Below are 21,589 nucleotides of genomic sequence, written 5' to 3'. Positions count from 1 at the left end.
ACTGCAACTAAAGTCTGAATCTGACTGGTTGCTGCAGGGAAACACAACCAGTTCTCACATCAGTTTGATATCTGTAACATTATGTCATTAGATAGCCTGTGTTAAGAGATGATATGCTTGGTGGAAATGTGTGATCATTTGGCTGCACTAATATGTTACATCTTAATTATGGAGAACCAATAGAAGCTGAGAGTGTGCAGTATGAATGGCAAACATAAGACTAGGCAGAGCGGAGGTCTGCTCATTTCTTCCTCGCTGATTACCCAAATAAAATGTGCTGTGCCTGGGGCCTAATCCGATGACCCTTACTTGGATTTTATCTGGTGTAACCTCATTATCCACAGTACAGGTTTTAGCTATACAAGTCTGAAATCCCCAGGGGGTGGCACTGAATTATTTGATTCCATTCACAGTGAAGTGGCCCTAATCAACAGCAGTCAACATCTGATGGGGTTAATGTAATGTGTTAACCCTCTTACTGCCGGTAAGGTTTAGTTGTTCATACATGGAGAGATGGGATTGTTCAAAAATGATCTGTAATGTCTCCACATCAATGATGGGCAACCAATAGATCTCCAGATAGTGAGAGACTAATGTATGCTGTGTATCCCTATCTTAACACAGATTAATGTCATTAGAGGTTGTAAATCTTTTTGTGACAATCTGATAATAATCAAAATGTGTCCTCTTGAGGGACAGGCAGTACCTTGTAGCTCCAACTGGATAGAAAGCTACTTGTGACAGTGGAAAGTAAAAAATTCCCATTTCACTCAGATGAGGTTGTTTAAAATAAACTTCTTAAAGAGACACTGAAGCGAAAAAAAAAATATGATATAGTGAATTGGTTGTGTACTATGAATAATTACTAGAAGATTAGCAGCAAAGAAAATATTCTCATACTTTTATTTTCAGGTATATAGTGTTTTTTCTAACATTGCATCACTCTATAATATGTGCAGATTACACAACACTCAGCATTCAAAATGATTCCTTCAGAGCAGTCTGTGAAGTAATGACCTCTCCTCTAGCAGAGGAAAAGTAAATAGTCCAGGAACAGTTGAGATAATAAAAGTCAGATAACAGCCCTCTCCACGACTAACTTAGTCGGAGAGCTTAATGGCTTGTTTGCATAGAGATAACAACTGGAGTTTCTCAACTCTTCCTGTACTGGAAACAATTACACTGATGTATCTGATCTTAATGTTTTATTTCTTAGCTGTGCTACACATACAAATCATAATATCATCATTTTTTTTCGCTTCAGTGTCTCTTTAAGCAGCATAGATGCATAGTTATTTTGGAGGGAGGTATATTATTTAAACTCAGTTCAGGTTGTATAAGCATACAATTGTGTGATCTCTTCTCAAACCTAGGTTTATCCAAAACTTTGGCTAAATGTTGTTCTTATGATTTGTCTATATGAGAATAGGAGGATCAGGTAAGGTTTCTTTCAGTCTTTCATTCATCATACTTATGTAAGATGGGAAATCCTTAAAATAAACCCAAATACAAATAAATGTAAAATCACTATACTTACCCAAGAAGAAGGATCCATCAGAGGCTTCCCATGTCCTTCTGGATACCACTCTGCTGCCTGGGACCATCTTGAAGAGAGCAACTGCGCTCTTCTTCATGCACGAGTGCAGTTATGCTGCACCCACACGCAGAGCAGGGACAAGGTCCTCCAACACCCAAGGCTGAGACACCAAAGTGCACCCCTCCATCCCTCCCACCCCAGCTGTCACACACTGATTGCTATTAGACTAAGAGGTGCCACAGGGCCCACAACCTCCCCAACACCTTAATATCTAGTTATCTGGCTTGTAGTCACTGCTATGTATCCCCTTTTCTTATTTATTTCTGCTTCATACACAATTAGGAATGACAGCTGAATGAATTGTGCGCCCCCTCCTACACTGCACCCTGAGGCTGGAGCCTCTCCAGCCTATGCCTCGGCCCGGCCCTGCCCACACAAGCACAGCCACACCTGCCCAGTGACATGGAGCCACTCCTGCATGATCGGCTCCATTTACTGCGCAGGCATGGCCGTACTCAAGCAGGAGCATTATGGCTGTGCCCATGCATGAAGAGGCGCATGGTCACCAACAAAGATCTGACTAGCACTTGTCAGATTTCTTTTGGGGGTCCAAGTGGTGGGGGATGGGGCCAGAGGACATAGAAGCCTCTGTTGGATCCAGAGTCTTTTTTCTTGTTAGCTAAGTATCTTTTTTTCACATTAGGGTTGCCTTGTTAACTCTTTAAGGATCAAGGATGGATAGTGTAATGGTCAAGGGCTCTGACACAGGAGACCTGGGTTCAAATCTCATCTCTTCTGCTCAATAAGCCAGCACCTATTCAGTAAGGAGCCCTTGGGCTAGACTCCCTACCACTGTTACTGCCTACTGAGCACACCCTCGTGGCTGCAGCTCTGGCGCTTTGAGTCCACCAGGATAAAATGGCAATATAAATGTTATTTGTGTTGTCTAGGTTGTAATTGACAGAAGTTGTAATTAACAGAGCAGAGGGTGGGACATGATCTACTCCTGTTTGCAGGAGGTCATTTCTGTAACTGAGTTTGCTTTCGTGATATGGGTATCAACCATAAGAAATCCTAGTGTGAGTATAGTTTAGAGTACATACACAATTTAGATTTTCCTCAACCAAAATCATCATTTCTGAAAATGTTGGTGTGAAAAGGAATCCCCTGTCATTATTGGTCTCAATATAGCAATCTGTCTAATGGGATCGCTGTCCCCCAATTTCTCCAACATCTCTACCTCCAATGGATGTATATATTCTACATTTTTATTAATTGACACTGTTTAAACATCACTATGACATTAAGGTACTTGTGTTAAAAAGGAGACTCGAGATATGAAATTGCCAATTGGAATTCAATTCAAGGGTACTTTTAGAGTCCAATTATTAAACAGGTCAAAGATAAAAATGAAAGTATTGATGTTTGGCTGGCTGTGCAGTGTAACAGATCAGAGTGGATGGAAGTTTAAAAAACGTTATGAAAAGATAAACCTTTCAGTATTTCACATCATCTGAATTTATTTTGTTGTTGAAACTGTCTTTAAAGACTGACTCTAGGCCTGAAATATACACACACCCCATTTGTTGACCTAGCCCAATTTAGTAAAGAAAATCTATAAAAAAAAACACTTCCCTTCAAAGCACCGAAAATGAACAGCTGGGTGCCGTTCCTCCTGATCTCCAGACCTAATATTGCATGCACTGCACAGGCCATGACTGTGACCTCCTGCCAGACCCATAGAGGATTGTGAGTGCTATATCGCTATCCTGGGAAACAGCATCCATCTTCTAGATCAAGCAGGAAACATAACTAGTGGTCATGCAATCAGAACTTTCCAGGTGCATGTTCTTATTGAATCTTGCTAACCGAGCAAATGGGAATTAGGGGATTGTACATATCTATCCCAGAAAAGAATCTGCTTCTTCAGATTCTCTCATCACGAGGAATCAAGTGCCTATTGCATTCTTGGATTTCCTTTTACTAATCTTCTTCTCCAACTGTAAGGCTGGTTTCACAGTGGGACGTTAAAGTCCCACGTTACAGCAGCCAGTAACGCAGCCTAACTCACAGCACTGTAAAATCAATTGTGCTGTTCACAGTGCCCACGTTGCGTTACATAGTAACACAGCACGTTTAAACAAAGTGCTGCATGCTGTACGTTATGCTGGGCTAGACTGCTTGCACATGCTCAGTAATGTTGGAGAAGGAGGTCTCTCCTCCTCCTCTGCGGCCAGCTACATGGCTAATCAATATTCACTGCACTGCAGAGACTCGTGGTAGGACTGTAGTGTTGTCCGGATCATGAACGAATCGTTCATTTGATCCGGATTTTTTTTGTGAGTCGAATGATCTGAATCATCACAGTGAACAATTCGGTTCACAGTGGATGTCTGTCTGGAAGAAACAGGAACATACAGAATGTACAGTGCAGGGAAAGTCTGCAGGGAAAGTCCTATCCTGCTAATCATTTCACCCAGTCTGCTTCCCTAGTAAAATTATTCAAATGATTTGGTTCAAAGATCCGGATCTTTTCAATGATTCGATTTAAATGATCCGAATCCTTAAAAAGATCTGGACTTCCTATCATTAACCTGGAGCAGCTGCTTTGAAAGCTGCATAACTCAGCTCAATCTGACGTCCAACTTCAACACCACCATATGTTGCGTTAGGGGCACGTTAGCCTAAAAGTACCAATACATTACTTAATTTTCCATTGAGTGATTAAGCCTTCGACATTGATCGATCAACTACAGTGAGGTTGACTGAAAGTCGATCGACTAGTGGCACACACATTACAAGTGAGAACCTGTGCAATTCTTTACTAATCGATCTGAACAATGTTGTGCCTCCATGGTCTGAAACCAATTGATTCTGTGTCGATAGTAATCATGTGAACAGTAGCCAAATCCTTTGCTATTGACCAATATTTTCCATCCTGCCCAATAAGGTGAATTGGTTGATTCGACCAGATATAGGCCAATTTCCATCGATCGAGCAGAATGTAACAAAATTGATTTATGGGAGCACAACGGTCCTCCTTTGGAGGTATATACACAGCTGCTCCAGATGTCAAGAATCGCTGCCTCATCCACTGACCCCTTCATCACCTAGTGTCCACCCCTCTAGATTAAAGCTTGTAGGGGCTTGTAGAGTCCTCCTAGTGTTTCTGGTTTCCATGGTACTTATTCTATTGAATGAACATGTACAGTACATGCATTGCTGGATGTATTTGTACCATGAACTGTGGTTGTATTTTTTTTCTTGCATTGCAGGATAATCCCATTGTACTGTGCATGATCTATGTAGGTGTTTATGGTCCCCACTATTGCCTGTATTGTGCTTTGTACAATGCCAAAGAAGATGATGGCAATTTACAAATGAAATGTAATAATGATAAGTCTCCAGACTGCCTCCTTTCCCCCTACACCCTCTCCAATGTCTTCCATGAGGACAGAATATGCTGTAAAGTCACTCTTCAGACATGAGATCAGCGTTCTATACCATCATAACCTAACCTGTGCACACAAGGACACTACTGTTCTGCATCTGCATTGTTCATATTTTAAGTCAATGACCAATATCCTGCTGCCTTCACTGGGATTCTCTCATACTCAGTATCATAACAAATCTAACTACAATTCCAGGTTCTACAAAATGCCCAGGTCCATGGAAGGAAGAACGTTTAGTGATGAGTCAGCAGGGATGCTGCTTTTCTCAGGGATGGTTATTAGTGATCACTTTGTTTTTATGTTATACTTCTTTTTCCCTGACAGCAAAGATCTGGTAAGTTTCTGGTTTCTTACATGGTAGATTGTTGTTTGTCATCTGCTGTGTAATGGGCTGAAAGCCCAACTCCAGACACAAATATTCTATTCTACCTTTGGGATGACTAAGCCTAAGGTTACAGTGGGGCATTGCAGTGTGGGCTATGAATAAGGGCATTGCTGTCTGAAACATGTCAGCCATGTTGTTCAATAAAAGGATGTCACCTGTTGGAGTGTGCGGACACTACCTCCAAACGTATCCTTTCCGCTACAATTGGGTTTCCAGCACCTCAGGTGAGTGCAGCGATTTCCATCCCCTCTTTCGTTTGGGGATTGCAGGGTGATATACAGAGGCATTTTAACACACAACAACGCACCACGATCGTAAGTCTATGCTATGTACAGAGTACATTGGATGCAATGCGATCCAACACACCACAGTATCCCAACACAGTGCATGCAGTGCTTTACCACAAAACGCGCACATTAACAGTTGCAGTAATTCATACCTTACATTGACTGTATGCTTCTCTGTATGCAACACAATGCTTGTATAACATGGGATGTGACCTTTCTTCTCCATTGCATTCCTGTTTTAAAGGGAATGCAATGCACTTCCCACTGTGAACCTAGCCGAAAAGTAGTACACACATTAGATTTTGTGCACATTAGGTGATCATTTGTGATCATCTTAGGTAACAGTCTAACATGAGTACCTAGTGATGACAGGCTCTTTTTTTTGCCAATCTATGCTATATACTTGGCCAATCATTACTGTAGTTCCCACACTATTCCCCTCCCCATAAAGCTAGACTGGTTTCTTGCTAGATAGATGAGCAGTGTATCTCTACAACAATCAGTCCTAAGCTCTCACCTGAAATGAATATGAACAATTTGCAACAAGAAAACAAGAGAGAACACCAAGAGCCCAATATAGTGCAGTATGTACTGGATTGATGTGGGTAATGAGAGGCAAGTATGAAAAGTTATACTCACTAACATGGGTTACCACTAAGGCAACCACTGTAGATGCAGGTGGGGAGATTAGACCTGTCCCCACTCAGGATTAAGAAGTCGTTCTCTGTAGATCTGGCAACAACGGGTTAACACCCTTCCACCATTGGTGGACTCGAACAATGTGGAAATGAACAGAGGCGCCAAAAGGATAAAATTAGCTAAAAAATGTTTTTTTAAAAAAGGGGTAGGCAGTGGTGGACTTACCTCCTTCAAGCAGACACAAAAACAGGTTGATATTATATCAACAAGCAAATGTATTTATATATACACTCCAAAGGGTCAAGGCAACACGTTTCGCAGGTGTGGCCCCACTTCATCAGGCAATAGGAGATGGAGCATAGAGCAACAAGTGTCTATGTCTCAGCCTAGCGCCTCTGTGTTGATGAACAATTGTTCTCCGTCACAGTTATCTAGGATTTATACACAGGCTTAGGCTGTGTTCCCACTTGAGCTGAGAACGGACATATTTTGTCCGTTCTCCGCTTATCGCAAAACCGACAGTGAATGGCTCCTGTTTTATAAATTGGAGCAGTTCACACTTGTCACTCTGCAATGGATCTGTGGGATCCGTTGCGGTAAACTCTTCTGCGATAATCTGCAATAACCCCGGGCAGGCGGTTATATGTTCTTCATGTAGTCTATGGGGGTAACGCATCTGCTACAGGCTCCAGCCAGACCACAGCGGACCATCAGAGTGGAGACTACACTGTCCGCTTCCGCTGGCAGCACATGATCCGGCAGCAGATGGGAACCGAGCCTCAGTGGTAAAGCTGTTTTTAATTTCATTTTGCTAATCTGCTACTTGATTAACACAAGCAAATTAAATCACTAGTACCTGGTTAGGCATCTCTAGCCACCTTCTGCACTGTTGACCTCCATTGTTTCATTTTCTCAGAGAGCTCTGTCTATGTTGCCCCTTTACATTCTGACAGCCCAGCAGCAGCATGCTCATCCACACAGCCTTCGGTTTAGGGCCGGATTTCGTCCAAGGCCACCTAGGCCATGGCCTAGGGCACCACAGAAGCAAGGGCACCAAAGCAACAGGCTAAACTGGTGCAGCATTTGCAAGCTTGGAAATGCTGCAATGCAGGGAGATCAGGCTAGTGCCTGACCGCAGTACTCTGCTGCCAGCGGCCTGTGCAGCATCCACCTTGCTCTCTGTGCACATTTGCATTGCGGCTGGCGGCTATGGACTTGGGCAGCATTGGAGATGGAAAGGAAGAGGAAACTTCTGCACTGGAGACGAGTGGAGAAGTGAGTGACACTGATGGCTGCTGCTGAGTGAAAGCGAGCTGGCTACCTATACTGAAAAGGGGGGGAGGGGGAATTAAAGAGACACTGAAGCGAGAATAAATCTTGCTTCAGTGCTTATATTCAGCAGGGGCATGTGTGCCCCTGCTAAAACGCCGCTATCCCGCGGCTGAACGGGGGTCCCTTCACCCCCAAACTCCCCCCTGCAAAATCAACGACCAACTTGGTCGTAGATTTTGCTGCTCTTCAGGCAGGGCTAACGGCTGCAGCCCTGCCTCTCAGCGCCGTCTATCAGCGGCGCATCGCCGCCTCTCCCCCGCCCCTCTCACTGAAGGAAGACTGAGAGGGGCGGGGAGAGGTGGAGATACGCACTGACAGACGCGCGTGAGGCAGGGGTGCGGCCATTAGCCCTGCCTGAACGCGGAAGTGATCCCCTGCTGCAGGGAGGTAAGGGACCCCCGTTTAGCAGCGCGATAGCGGCGGTTTAGCAGGGGCACACGTGCCCCTGCTGAATATAAGCACTGAAGCGAGATTTATTCTCGCTTCAGTGTCTCTTTAAGGGAGTGATCTGGCTACCTATACTGGGGGGGAGGGGTCATCAGCCTACCTATAATAGAGGGAAGGGTGGGGGGTGATCTGGCTACCTATACTGGAGGGAAGGGGGGGTCATCTGGCTACCTATACCAGGGGGGGAGGGAGTCATCAGGCTACCTATACTAGAGGGAAGGGGGAGGAGTCATCTGACTACCTACACTGCAGGAAAGGGGGGAGAGGTTATCTCACTACCTATACTGAAGGGGGGCGGCTGGTTACAATGGCCTTGGGCGGTGAACAGTACAAATCTGGACCTGCTTCTGTTAGCACTTTCAGCTCTGCTGCTTCCAGCCATGTGACCATATTGTAAAAACACAGGAAAGTAGCTTTTGGATGCTCTGATAATGAATCAAGTAGTACTTATAGATTTCTACCTGGAAACGGGCTCTAACTAAAGGACAAAACAAGCCATCACAGAGGATAGTCATACTCATCTTCTTAAGCTGAGTACACACGTACGATAACGATCGTTCAAAAACGAACGATAACGACAATTGGACCGATAATCGTGCGCTCCAAATTTTCCAACGATCGTTTTTTGGAACGATAACGACCGTTATCGTTCAATCCGACCGATCCAACCCGGCGGATTTTTTCGAAAGATAATCGTTCAATCGTTGCAGTGTGTACAAAGATCGTCCGATAACGCATGTTCTTATTGCCTGTCATAACGTCACTTCCGTTTGCGCACGCATTTTTTAATCGTTCGTCGTTCAGTACTTTATACTTATATCGTTCACGTGTGTACACAATCGTTCATTACGAACGATCTTTTCCGTCTAATTTGAATATCGTGTAAACGTCACGAATCGTTCGTAACGAACTATCTTTATCGGACGTGTATACGAACCTTTAATAATATGGAAGCCTTTACAGTTGGCAGGAAGTCCTCTGAGTTCAGAAAAATGTGTCCCCAATACAGGACTTGCCTTAAAGTGAACCTGAGGTTAAAAATTATCTGATGAGATAAACAATTATATTTATCTTCCTACTCCTAAAAAATGACTTTTTTAAGTATGGCAGGTTTTCCTTTTATATTTAAACATTTATAAAGTAGGTTGAATGGTCTGCTGTCTCTAATCAGTGGCAGCCTATTAAGTTTCCCAGAGTTAGAAGAAGGCCAATAGTTCATGTATTTTATCTCTCCCAGCCCTCAGAAGTTGTATTCTGCCAGGAAAACTTGTATGGCTGTAATTAGCTTATCAGTGATGTGTACTATATTCCTGACAAGGTACTGACAAGACAGAAGCTGTCACTTCCATGCCTAGAAATTAACTCTTTCAGGCAGCAAAATAAAACAAGCTAAAACAGCCTAGTTATTGATATGTTTTGTCCTGTACAGGCACATGTTTATCTCATCATATTGCCTCAGGTACACTTTAAAGGACAACTGAAGCGAGAGGGATATGGAGGCTACCATATTTATTTCCTTTTAACCACTTCAGTACAGTAGGCTTACAACCCCCCTAGTGACCAGGCTATTTTTTACAATTCAGGCCACTGCAGCATTAAGGGCTTGCTGCAGGGCCGTACAACTCACAAGTGCACAAGTGATCCACCCCCCCCCTTTTCTGCCCACCAACAAAGCTTTCTGTTGGTGGGCTCTGATCCCTGCCGGCATGTGTTTTTTTTATTATTTATTTATATATTTATTTTAAATAAATGTGTCCTTTTTTAATATTTTTTTCACTCCCTCCTTCCCTCCTCCCGCCAGCCAATCACAGCGATCGGCTGTCATAGGCATCAGCCTATGACAGCCTATTGCTCCTGAGCCTCCCAGGGGGGACAGCCGAATGACACGGATGTCTCCAGTACAGCGTTGCCATAGATCGCAGCACTGTACAATGTAAATAGAAGGCGGTTTCGCCATCTAACAGTCACCTAGCGGTGATCACTGCTGGGAGACTGATGACGGAGGATGACAGAGCTCCGCTCCGTCATTTACGCGAAGATGTGCACGTGTCGGCACGCACAATCTCCTGTAGAACACGCCCCCAGGACTGCACGCCAATTGGCGTTGAGTGATCCTGGGGCTCCTGCCGCGGTTGGCAAATAGTTAAGCTATACCAGTTTCCTGGCTATCGTGCTGATCTTCTGCCTCTAATACTTTTAGCCATAGGCACTGAACAAGCATGCAGCAGATCAGGTGTTTCTGATGTTATTGTCACATCTGACAAGCTGTACTGCATGCTTGTTTCTGGTGTGATGCAGATACTACTGAAGCCAAATAGATCAGCAGGACTTCCAGGCAACTGGTATTGTTCAAAATGAAATAAATATGGCAGCCTTCATACAGTATTCTTCTCACCTTAGTTGTCCATTATTTTTTTTGGACAGGGAAGATTGAAACCAGGCAACTTTATCAAATAAGAGCATAGCTTTCCTGATTCACAAACTGATTTGTTTCTGGCAACTCTCGAAAGTCTGTTCTATTTTATCAGTAGGTATTATGCCTAGTACACACGATGCAATTTCCTGTCAGATTGATGGTCGATTAGATCATTTCCTATCTGATTTCCAATCATTTTTCTGATCGATTTTCTGATCACCTCTATAGAAAATTGATCAGAAAAATGATCGGAAATCAGATCCGACACATTGGAAATTATCGATTTTATCTTTAATCCGATGGGAAATTGCATCGTGTGTACCAGGCATTATGCTGAGTACACACAATGCAATTTCTTGTCTGATTGACTGGTAATCTGACAGGAAGTTGCATCGTGTGTACATATCCAAACTGCTCCCAATCGATAACGTGATCTATTTTTCATGATAACTGTGCAAAATCAATCCCCTTTTCTAACAGGAGATCAGACATGACGGAAATAATCGTCCAATTCCCAACGATCGGACTGGAAATAGCATCGTGTGGTCCCAGCATTTTAAAGGGACTCCGAGCAGTGCAGAAACTATGGAAGGATGCATACCATGTTGAAGCTCTCTTTCTCCTCTTTCCAATGATATATAAACCGCCGCCCTACGCCTTTTAGTTTTTGCTATTTTTGCGATCGAAATCACGGCTGCCGTGATTTCGATCGCGAAAATAGCGAAAACTAAAATGCGTAGGGCAGTGGTTTATATATTGTTGGAAAGAGGTGAAAGAGAGCTTCAAAATGATATGCTTCTTTCCATAGTTACTGCACTGCTCGGAGTCCCTTTAAGTTTATTTTTGTAAACCAATTTCCCATATAAAATCACAGTCCCTTTTAGGATGTTGTTTCTGTCATCTGCACAGACATATCACTGGAGCACAGTCTCATCCTCCCTCCATCTGCGCTGTGGTTCCAATGGCTCAATGGCTTCCCTGTTTACCCCACACAACCAGGCATGCAGGCTCCAGCGTTTTACTGCTAACTAAACCTCATTATTAAGTCACGAAACTAACAAAGGAGTTTTATTCCACCTTAACCTTGCACACAATCCTTTAACAAATTAATTAATCCTAATGAATTAACACTTCATTTATTTAAACGTGCTACAGTTCATGAATTAAAATTTCATGCAGTGATTAAAGGCTGCTAAAATATGCATGATTTCGTTAAAATTTTATCATAAATCAGGGCAATGTGTTTCATGACAAGGCAACTATTTTTCCAACCCCTTTGTATATGCCTTGGTGACTGAACCAAACTGAGGGCTCTCTTATTAATGAGAGGGGGAGGGGGGGTCTGCTATTTGTGGATAGTGTAAGTATTTTGGAGCAGATGGAGAGAAGCATCATCAGGCATGCTCATGTGTAAATAGACTGTGATCTCTGTATAGACAACCTGAATGAGATTTCTAGGATGTTCAGGGGAAGCTCTGCTAAAACATTTCACTCCAAGCCTAAAAGGGTGATGGAAAATGGAATTCTTCAAGCCTGATTGGCTGGTGGAAGATAATGGGGGCAAGAAGAACTTGTATAGTAGTTTTACTGCTGTAGAAACATCTAAGGGAAGAGCGTTAGCAGTCAATCAGCTGTCTTGTTCCATCAGTGAACTTTCAAGGGACACACACGACATTCCAACCTTTCAATTTTTAATTTGACAACCTTCTACACTTTGGCACTAAAGGATATAATTGCAGCGTGTACTTGGGTAATTAGCAAAGGCTGCTGATGTCAGGAAAGCCCCGTTCCTTTGACATGGAAAGACTTTCTGTGCATGCCTATGTAGGGCATCTCGGGATACGGTTTTTTTTTATAATTTTAGTATCTTTTTTAAGGGAAGTTTCTTTGGATTGGGCAATGTATAAGGTTGGGCCATTTGTAATTAATACATTTCAATATATCCTTTTAAAATGATGGGTTGCAGAATGTATTGATACCCCCTAATCTGTCTGTTTAGTCAGCCTATCGAATGGTTTCCAGGGAATAGATTGGTCAATTTAACGTTCGATTGACAGCTTCAGAGACAAAAGAATGGGCTGCTTCTACTGGGAGTAATTGCTTACGTCACTGGTCGGTAAGACAGACCTGCTTCTACCCTATTCAGCCTCTGTAAGCCATATAAAGCCATTAAAAGATGGGCAAGGGCTATATTGATTATGTATGTTGCAAACAGGGTCATTTTCTATTTAAAGGGAACCCGAGGTGAGAGAGATATGGAGGCTGAAATGTTCAATTCCTTTTTAAATAATGCACATTGCCTGGCAGTCCTGCTAATCCTCTCTCTGGAATACTTTAAACTATTGACCCTGAACAAGCATGCGTATGTCTGCGACAAATTTGACAAGATTAGCTGCATGCTTGTTTCAGACCCTACTGACCAGAAAGATCAGCAGCACTGCCAGGCAACTGGTATTTTTAAAAGGAAATAAATATGGCAGCTTCCATAGGTCTCACACCTCAGGTACCTTTTAAATAATAATCAAAATGAACATGTAACCCAGGGATACTCTTGTTTGATGCCTATTTTCAATAAACGTCAGATTCAGTATATAGGCTGAATGGGTATATATCGTATACAAACAAGCTAAAATGACGCCTTAATATTCCGTTCTGGTGCTGGGAAAAAAATAGCACTGATCTTCTTGATGGGCCAAAAAAGATGCCTGAAAAGTAATTAGTGCTCAGGAATGCGCCATAAAGGCAATTTATTTGGTGTGTGTTGTGCCTCTTTGCATGGTAATGAGCTGGTGGAGGGGTGCTCTCCTGGAGACTATGCAAGGCACATTATTCTGCATAGCACTGTTTTCCTTCACGCCGAGGCCTTGCAGAGCAGCCACGTCTCCTCATCCATCTCCCAGTAGACAAATCAGTTACCAGCCATCCCTTATTCTCTTTGAAATCACGTTTTATATGGCTTGGTGTCAGCTAGCTCAAGTGGAAGACCCTTACCTTTCAAATGCCAATTACTTTACCAGGTCGATTTTCAGCAGAGTGTAGTTAGTAATAATAAAGGTGATAAAAAAAAATAATGACGTGTGCACATATAGATTTAACGACCTTATGCATTTGGTGTTTAGTCACAATTAAGAAAATAAAGTTAAATTGACCATCTCAGACAAAAGTTAATCAGATGAGAAATGCTGTCCAGGAATTGCACAGTGTGGTCAGACACCCCTGGATATGGGTTATTTTTATGTATGCATCCCTGGGGGGATCATGAATGGTACCCTGCCCCCATGGCCAGCACTGAGTGAGCTGTGTGCTGAAAGGCACTAGCACGTCCCATAGACGAGCATTATGAGCTGGGGGTAGCAGTGTGTGTGTGTCACTGGCTCCTAGCAGCCAGTGACAGTGGGGTCACATGCGTGATATGGGTTACTTGGTTCTTATCCCCAGATATTGTGCTTCTATGTATTCACCTCCAAGCCTGCTTTTCGTGGGTCACTCCATCAGGAGATAATTCATTAAAATGCTAATTGAGATTGTCATCCTAGATCTGTTTATCGGTGTACAAAGTAAATGGACACTAATAGAAACGTGTATGAGAGAGCTCTGCGCCGAGATGCTGCCTTCATGTCTGGCTGCTGCCTTTAAGTGGAGCCTTTAAAGCTTTAACCCCTTCCCTGCTGGTTGTGGATGCTGCAAGTGCTGTCACGACCCACTCAGGTCCTGTGTGTGTAGCTTGCACTTTTTTCCAGCAGAAGTGTACTCCAGTTCTCCAGCAGATAGTGATAGAGGACAGACATGAGACGCTGAGCTGTGCAGAGGAGCCTTGCATTCTATAGCAGGGAGCACCAGGCATAGAGAAATAACTTAGATCTTGTAACAGAGCCACTCTCTGTAGGTATGTAGAGACTAGTGATGCTGGAGGCGTGCAGACACTAAGGAGCAGCGCATGCCCAGTGGCTGCTGTCAGGTGTAGCACCTGCTCTGCTCCTCTGTCTGCTGCTGGTCACTCTATAAGAGCAGCCTCCAGTCCCCAGCACCGCCCAGGCATCACACTGAGCAGTAAATGCAACAAGCCCCAAATACAGCCAGCTGATGAAGTCTGCACTCTCGCGATACGAGGAACCGGCTGGTGCTGCGAGATCTGGGGGCTCAGGTGTAAGAAAGCATCTCATGATCCCAGTAGTAGAATAGAGCAGACAGATAAGTGAGGCTGGAGGGAGGCACACACACCCGCACACTGTGTGCTCAGCATCAGGACCACAGAACAAGGAGGATAAGGAGCATCCCAGCCACAGCAGCCGGCAGCACTTTACTCCACACTTCAGGACCCTTACAGGATTCCATGCAATTCTTTCAAGATGATGTCCATGAACAGCAAGCAGCCCCACTTTGCCATGCACCCGAGCTTACCTGAGCACAAGTACATGCACACTAGTTCGGAAGCAATAAGGAGAGCATGTCTGCCAACTCCGCCGGTAAGTAGCCCATGCCTTGCATTATACGTGCCATGTCTCTTGTTATGTATGTATGTTTGTTTATTTTCATTTACTTTTTGCCTCCCCACATGTCCTGTTCTGGTGATATACCTTTATTTATGTGGGGATAAATATTGCTGCCAACCTCTATGACTGTTTTATCTCTTTATACTGTTGTGCATTGTCCTGTTTCCAGCCTACGGTGACAGTGACTTCATGATGCACTTGTCCCGTTTGTTTGTATTAGAAGTCCTTAATAAGTCACCGATTCTGTATTCTCCACTTTATACTGTGATTTGTAAGGTGATGTGTATGGTAGTCTATTGAAAGTTTGGGCAGATGTTATAGTGTACTTATAATTCTGGTGTTATTCTAAGCCTGGTTGTCTGTTCTGGTTTCAGATGCAGAGCAATATCTTCGCCAGCCTGGATGAGACCCTCCTGGCCCGGGCCGAGGCGCTGGCCGCAGTGGATATGGCAGTGTCCCAAAGCAAGAACCACCCGTTCAAGCCTGATGCCACCTACCACACCATGAGCAGTGTGCCATGCTCCTCCAACTCCACGGTGCCACTCGCCCATCACCATCACCACCATCATCACCATCATCACCAGCCACTGGAGCCCGGGGACCTACTGGACCATGTCTCATCCCCTTCTCTGGCGTTGATGAGCTCTGGACACGATGGAGTCGGGGGTGGCGGAGGAGGTGGAGGGGGTGGCGGCGGAGGTGGCGGTGGAGGAGGCTTGATTTCCACCTCGGCCCATCCGCACAGCCACATGCATGGCCTGAGCCACTTATCCCACCAGGCAGCCATGAACATGACCTCTGCCCTGCAACATCCTGGGCTGGTGGCTGCCCACCATGGACAGGGTGGACAGATGGCCTCTGCCGTAGGAGTAGCGGCAGGATTGGCCTCTATATGTGACTCAGAGACTGACCCCCGGGAGCTGGAGGCGTTTGCTGAGCGTTTCAAGCAACGGAGGATCAAACTGGGGGTTACCCAGGCGGATGTGGGCTCTGCTTTGGCCAACTTGAAAATCCCCGGGGTGGGTTCCCTCAGCCAGAGCACCATCTGCAGGTTCGAGTCCCTCACCCTGTCCCACAATAACATGATTGCCCTTAAACCCATCTTGCAAGCCTGGCTGGAGGAGGCCGAGGGGGCCCAGAGGGATAAAATGAACAAACCCGAACTGTACAATGGGGGGGAAAAGAAACGCAAGAGGACTTCAATCGCTGCCCCAGAGAAGAGGTCCCTGGAAGCTTATTTCGCTGTCCAGCCTCGACCCTCCTCGGAGAAGATAGCAGCCATAGCAGAAAAACTGGACCTCAAAAAGAACGTGGTGCGGGTCTGGTTCTGTAATCAGAGACAAAAGCAGAAAAGAATGAAATTTTCTGCGACTTATTAAAAGTCCTCCTAAAATAGTTCTGTATTTATTTCCTAATTTATTCTGAATTTAATTTATTTTGGAGGGCTTTCTTCTCTTCTAGAGGACTCTAGTGAAACTTGAGATCAAGACGGAGAATTAAATCTTACTAAATAAGAATAAAAAATAATAATATTTATTGCCGGGACCAATGGACAATATACAGTAAAGGGAGACATTGGGCGGCTGTGACTCTCTGAACTGTACATCTTTTCTTGAATTTTACCAGTAAAATAAAAATCAAGGGGATGTGTACTTGCATTGAACAAGAACATCTCATATACGGTTCATCACATTGAAGCCCTAGGGGTGAAAGTGTGGGTGATGTTAATGCTAATAATGCTAATAATGTGAAATTGACAGTATTATAGCCGAGGCTGTGTTCCCTTCCTCCCCTTGCTCTGTTATTTCCCTTTCTGTCTCTTGTTGCTGGTCATTAGGAGGGCTATAGCTTACGGGTGATATAGAACCAGGCCGGGATGATAGATCAGGAACCCAGTTACATGAGTTTCCTCTACACTTATCCCCATTCACTATTAGTTGATGAATACAAGCTTCAATGTAACAATGTTGCACTTCCAAAACATCTCTGCTGTCTCTATAATAGAATAGGAGAGCGTTCACCTCTGCTGGCTGATAGATGATGTGTCAGGATTCATTATGATCTGTATAGCGTTAGGAAACGTTCAGTTTCTCGCCATGAAAACAGGGGTTATATGATCACTGCTTCATTAAACATTTTGCACTAGGGCAGTGTCAATAATTTAGCAATCGGCATAATATATTCAGTAGAACCCTCTTTTGTGACTTGCATCTGTGATCTACAGCTCTGCAGATCCATTCCATAATTTGTTCCTACTCATAGATCTGACAAGGCGATCTGTCACCCACCCTGCAGGCTCTATCGTCTTTCTATGGAAGAGTTGCCAGTCCGACTGGGGATCACCGATAACTTGTTCTTTCCTTGTTTGCAGAGCAAACTTTCTATGCATATGGGCACTACATAGGCTAGTTTCTGGTAGACTTTGTGTGTGCTGTGATTTTCACTGTTTTTTGGCTGTCTTCACCCAAGATTAAAAAAAAGAAGAAAAAAGGTATTCCACCACATTGATGTCCAGTATTTGTGTAATGCAGAGCAAAACATTGTAAATATTTTTAATTTTGACATGATGGTGAAAAAAAACAAATTTACAAAAAATGTGAGACCACAAGTTATTTCCTCCAAACGGCTCATGGTTTTATCTACCTGTTTCTACAAATTTGCAGATATTTTTTTCCCCTGTTTTCTTATTTTCACCACCCGACCCCGTTATTTTATTTTTTATTTATCTTTATGTACGCCAGCTGCAATATGAAGATGTGCAACGGTGACAAGATACTTCTAAATAAATGCAAACATTCAAAAACTTTCCAGTCTGTGGGTTCTTCAATGCTGTGAATAGCTGGTGTCATGCCATCCATGTTTTCCAGGGGGTAATATGTGTAATGTGTGCCCAGGAATAGGATGTGGTGTGTTTCTGTGGTATATGGGAGATATATATATATATATATATATATATATATAGATATAGATATAGATATCTATATATATATAGTATCTATATCAGACATGCATATATATTCTCTGTGCAACTATACACATAACAATCAAAACTGTCTATCTATCTATCTATCTATCTATCTATCTATCTATCTATCTATCTATCTATCTATCTATCTCTATCTACCTATCTTGTAACACCAGAGATAGGTGGTGCATTCCAAGATTTAGAGACATGATTGCAATTTGTCATTAGATGTCAGACGGTTTAGCCGATAGACTTTCCCTTTTGCACTAAAGATGATTAGCAGAACCAAGAGCTGACCGAACACGAGTCTTGTTAGCGGTTCATTAGGAGCTATAGGATGCCACCTACCGCTCCGAATGATCAAAGGAGACGTTGACTGCCGATATTACATAATATGCCAAATAGTGCTTTTAAAATCCAGTCAAGTCTCCACAAGTTACTGCAAGAATTAGGAGCTATCGGCAGTCCGAGCACACTACTGTACATGTCACAAGGAAATCTGCTAGATTACTGATATTAACAGTACTGTACAAAGCTAGGAGAGGTGAGCTGGTAGCCCTCATAGGACGTTTTATAACAGCTAATCTAATTCCATAATCCACATATGTTTTTGCTAATATAGTGCAGTATATGACAATGACAATTTCTGTTTTACAATCTTTTTATTGAGTAAAATTTAAAAAAGTGAAATGCACGTGATTGCAGAAAAAGCTGAAATTCAGAGAGTGCAATACATATCAAGGTGAATGTAATATTATAATAACAGGTGTAAGGGAGCATAGCATGGGGTGTTCAACACCAAAACTTTATTTTCTTACAGGAATAGGAAAAATAGACATAATCGGTAATAGTCTCAGATACAGGGTCATTGATGTAAATGATCTATCCATCCATCCGTGTGTGTTCGTATCTATCTATCTATCTATCTATCTATCTATCTATCTATCTATCTATCTATCTATCTATCTATCTATCTATCTATATATCCACTCACACAGGTAAATGATAGACAGATACATAGATAGCTATCCATATATAGTGGGAGCATATGGTTCTTGCCATTTGCTAAGCAGGTGTGAGCAGCTGCAGAAGACCTCAGGTAGACGTGGTCCCTGGTATAAGCTTGGCTCTCCTCCTGCTCCATAGCTCCGGTGTGTGAGTTAAAGTCCTTGAAGTGAACCAGGCTGAGTGTGTGCTATCGCTTTCACTGCACTGCTTCTAGAGTGCCCTTCACTTTACATTAGACTCTTGTCAATGAATAATAGGCAGTAGCTGCCATGATACTATCGATTTTGTTCTCCTGCGATATTAAAGCTATTTATGGCTTCATTCAACAAGTGCAGTGATTGAACAAAATACATCTATAGATACAACATATAGCTATATAAATAAAACAATATTTATTCCTTGATTACCAAATACACCATGGCTTCTGTCTTCGCCCAAACTAGAAGTATCTATCAGATGTTCTTTAATAGCATTCATTTTTTATACGGGCTGACCAACATGTATCTGTTATTAGTTATAGCCGCTTACATGCACCTGCTATTAGTTATAGCCGCTAATTTGTAGAAAATGTTATCAGAGCAGATCATTACTGTGCGCAGCCGGACAGCAGAGAGCAGATAGAAAGTACAAGACAATAATGACTTTAGGCAGAAAGAGAGAGGAGGGAGGACAGGAAAGAGGGAAAGTTTTGTGGACCACCAGTTTTAATCACGTGCACTACAAAGGGATGTTGTAAATACAATTACAGAGCCGCTGTGAATAATTCATGGCCTGAGATTTGGAAAATTAATAAAATGAATTATAACAAGAGGCTAATTAAAAACTTTAGTAATTGTTGTGAAGACAGCAGAAGGGGAGGAGTAACACAAGAGAAAATTCATAACGCATTCTCCTGGCCATCTGTGGACTTGCATGGTCCATTTCCACTCTTCCTCGCTGTTTATTCTATTCTATATGTTCTTTTAACTCTTGAAGACCATTTACATAGCAGTCAGCTGATGTCTCACCAAAAAATGACAAATGAAATGAATAACACACGCAGTTTATTATTAGCATGCTGTAGCATGATTGTTTAACAACTGTCAGACACAAATTATATAACATATATCATGAGGATCACATAGGTAGGAGCATACATGATATATATATGTGTGTGTATATATATATATATATATATATATATATATATATATATATACATATATATATATATATATATATATATATATATATATATATATATATATACATACATACACACACACACACACACACACACACACACATATATATATATATATATATATATACATATACACATACACATATACATATACATATACATATACACATATACATATATACATATACATATATATATGGTCTAGGAGCTTGTACACTCCATACACAGACGATGGGGTTGCTTCTTTGGGGCACAGTTCTCGTGTTTCGCTTCCCCTCTACATAAAATGTATACAGACTTTGGTACACATTGATCAGAATGAAACAAAATGTTGACAGCATCCAACGGTGGAAATTCACTTACAGGAGCCTCTTTCTCTCCACTGAAGTGTTGACAATAAACATTTAATGAAGGCAGAGACTTGGATGTCTCCAGACAGAGTCAGAATACTTTAACAGACCATTAGCATGGCGTTCTCTACTTCAAACGCATCACCCTATACCATAACATCCTAAATATGAAGAGGAAAAAAAATAAAATAATAATAAATACAAAGCAAATAGGACGCATCTAGGAAGGTTGGAGCCGTTGTGCTGCTTCTGACACACACTGTATTTGCTAGCAGAAATTTGCTCATTGCAGATCACTGGCTCTTCAAAATGTTAAATACAGTTAATGCAATATTAATCGCCCTTTGGTGATATAAAATGCAATATTTTCAGGCAGCTATCGAGCTTTTTGTAGAGGAAGAGCTGAGAACAGTCACAGCTGAGTAGTGGGGAGAAAAGCTCCATATTTATTGCTTTTGTTTGGCTTTTGGCTACAGACACCAGAACATTGTAATGGGGTAAGGACATTTATTTTATCTGCTATCTATAGCGGCACGAGCACCACTGGCAGATGGGCTTTGTTGCCCTCTCTCTCTCTCTCTCTCTCTCTCTCGTCTCAGTGTCGTTTAGAGAAAATCCTAATAACTAATAATGATTTATGTTAATTTGCTTCACCTATGCTACTTTATTAAAGGCGCATTATGCTATGGAAAGCCCATCGCGGGGGCTGCACAGTCACTGAAGCGGTCGGGAACTTGTTTACTCTAGAATTTGATCCTTTTCAGCTCTTTGATGGGGGAATCCTTTTCTTTTTTTTTTTTTCTTTCTTTTTTTTTTTACATTTTTAATGTTAGAATTTCCTGCGGATTAACCTCTGGCTCAGCTATTTGCCTAGGTGATTTGCCATGCAGTGTTATGCCTTGTAACAAAAAATTGTAATAATTAGCCACATAATAGAAGTTTCTTGCGTGTTTTGTAGAAGTGGAAATGAACTTATAGGCTAGGAATAAATTGCGGAAAGCTATAGGAACCAATTCTACACTGGGTATCATCGTTCTACCACCTCTAAAGTGGATGAAGTATGCGTTGTTGCTAGGGGTTACGGCAGTGTTGCGC

General features: G+C 42.5%; 1 protein-coding gene across 1 annotated transcript; it reads left to right on the top strand.

Annotated features, from left to right (window-relative positions):
- Positions 1–14,472: 14,472 nt before the first annotated feature.
- POU4F1 (POU class 4 homeobox 1) lies at positions 14,473–17,776 on the top strand. The gene is made up of 2 exons (XM_068265247.1): positions 14,473–14,961; positions 15,363–17,776. The coding sequence occupies exons 1-2, from the start codon at positions 14,845–14,847 to the stop codon at positions 16,365–16,367; spliced, it is 1,122 nt and encodes a 373-aa protein (XP_068121348.1). The 5' UTR covers positions 14,473–14,844; the 3' UTR covers positions 16,368–17,776.
- Positions 17,777–21,589: the final 3,813 nt, after the last annotated feature.

Source organism: Hyperolius riggenbachi, chromosome 2, assembly GCF_040937935.1.
Source record: "Hyperolius riggenbachi isolate aHypRig1 chromosome 2, aHypRig1.pri, whole genome shotgun sequence".
Classification (NCBI taxonomy): domain Eukaryota; kingdom Metazoa; phylum Chordata; class Amphibia; order Anura; family Hyperoliidae; genus Hyperolius; species Hyperolius riggenbachi.
The sequence above is the reverse complement of the archived record's forward strand: the minus strand, read 5'-3'. Positions and strand labels throughout refer to the sequence as shown.

What these genes read in the sequence shown, in the direction of transcription:
- POU4F1 (XM_068265247.1), top strand. Translation starts at nt 14,845, where the DNA reads ATGATGTCCATGAACAGCAAGCAGCCCCACTTTGCCATGCACCCGAGC. An exon ending in CATGTCTGCCAACTCCGCCG is followed by an intron (nt 14,962 to 15,362) that starts GTAAGTAGCCCA and finishes TTCTGGTTTCAG; the next exon opens with ATGCAGAGCAATATCTTCGC.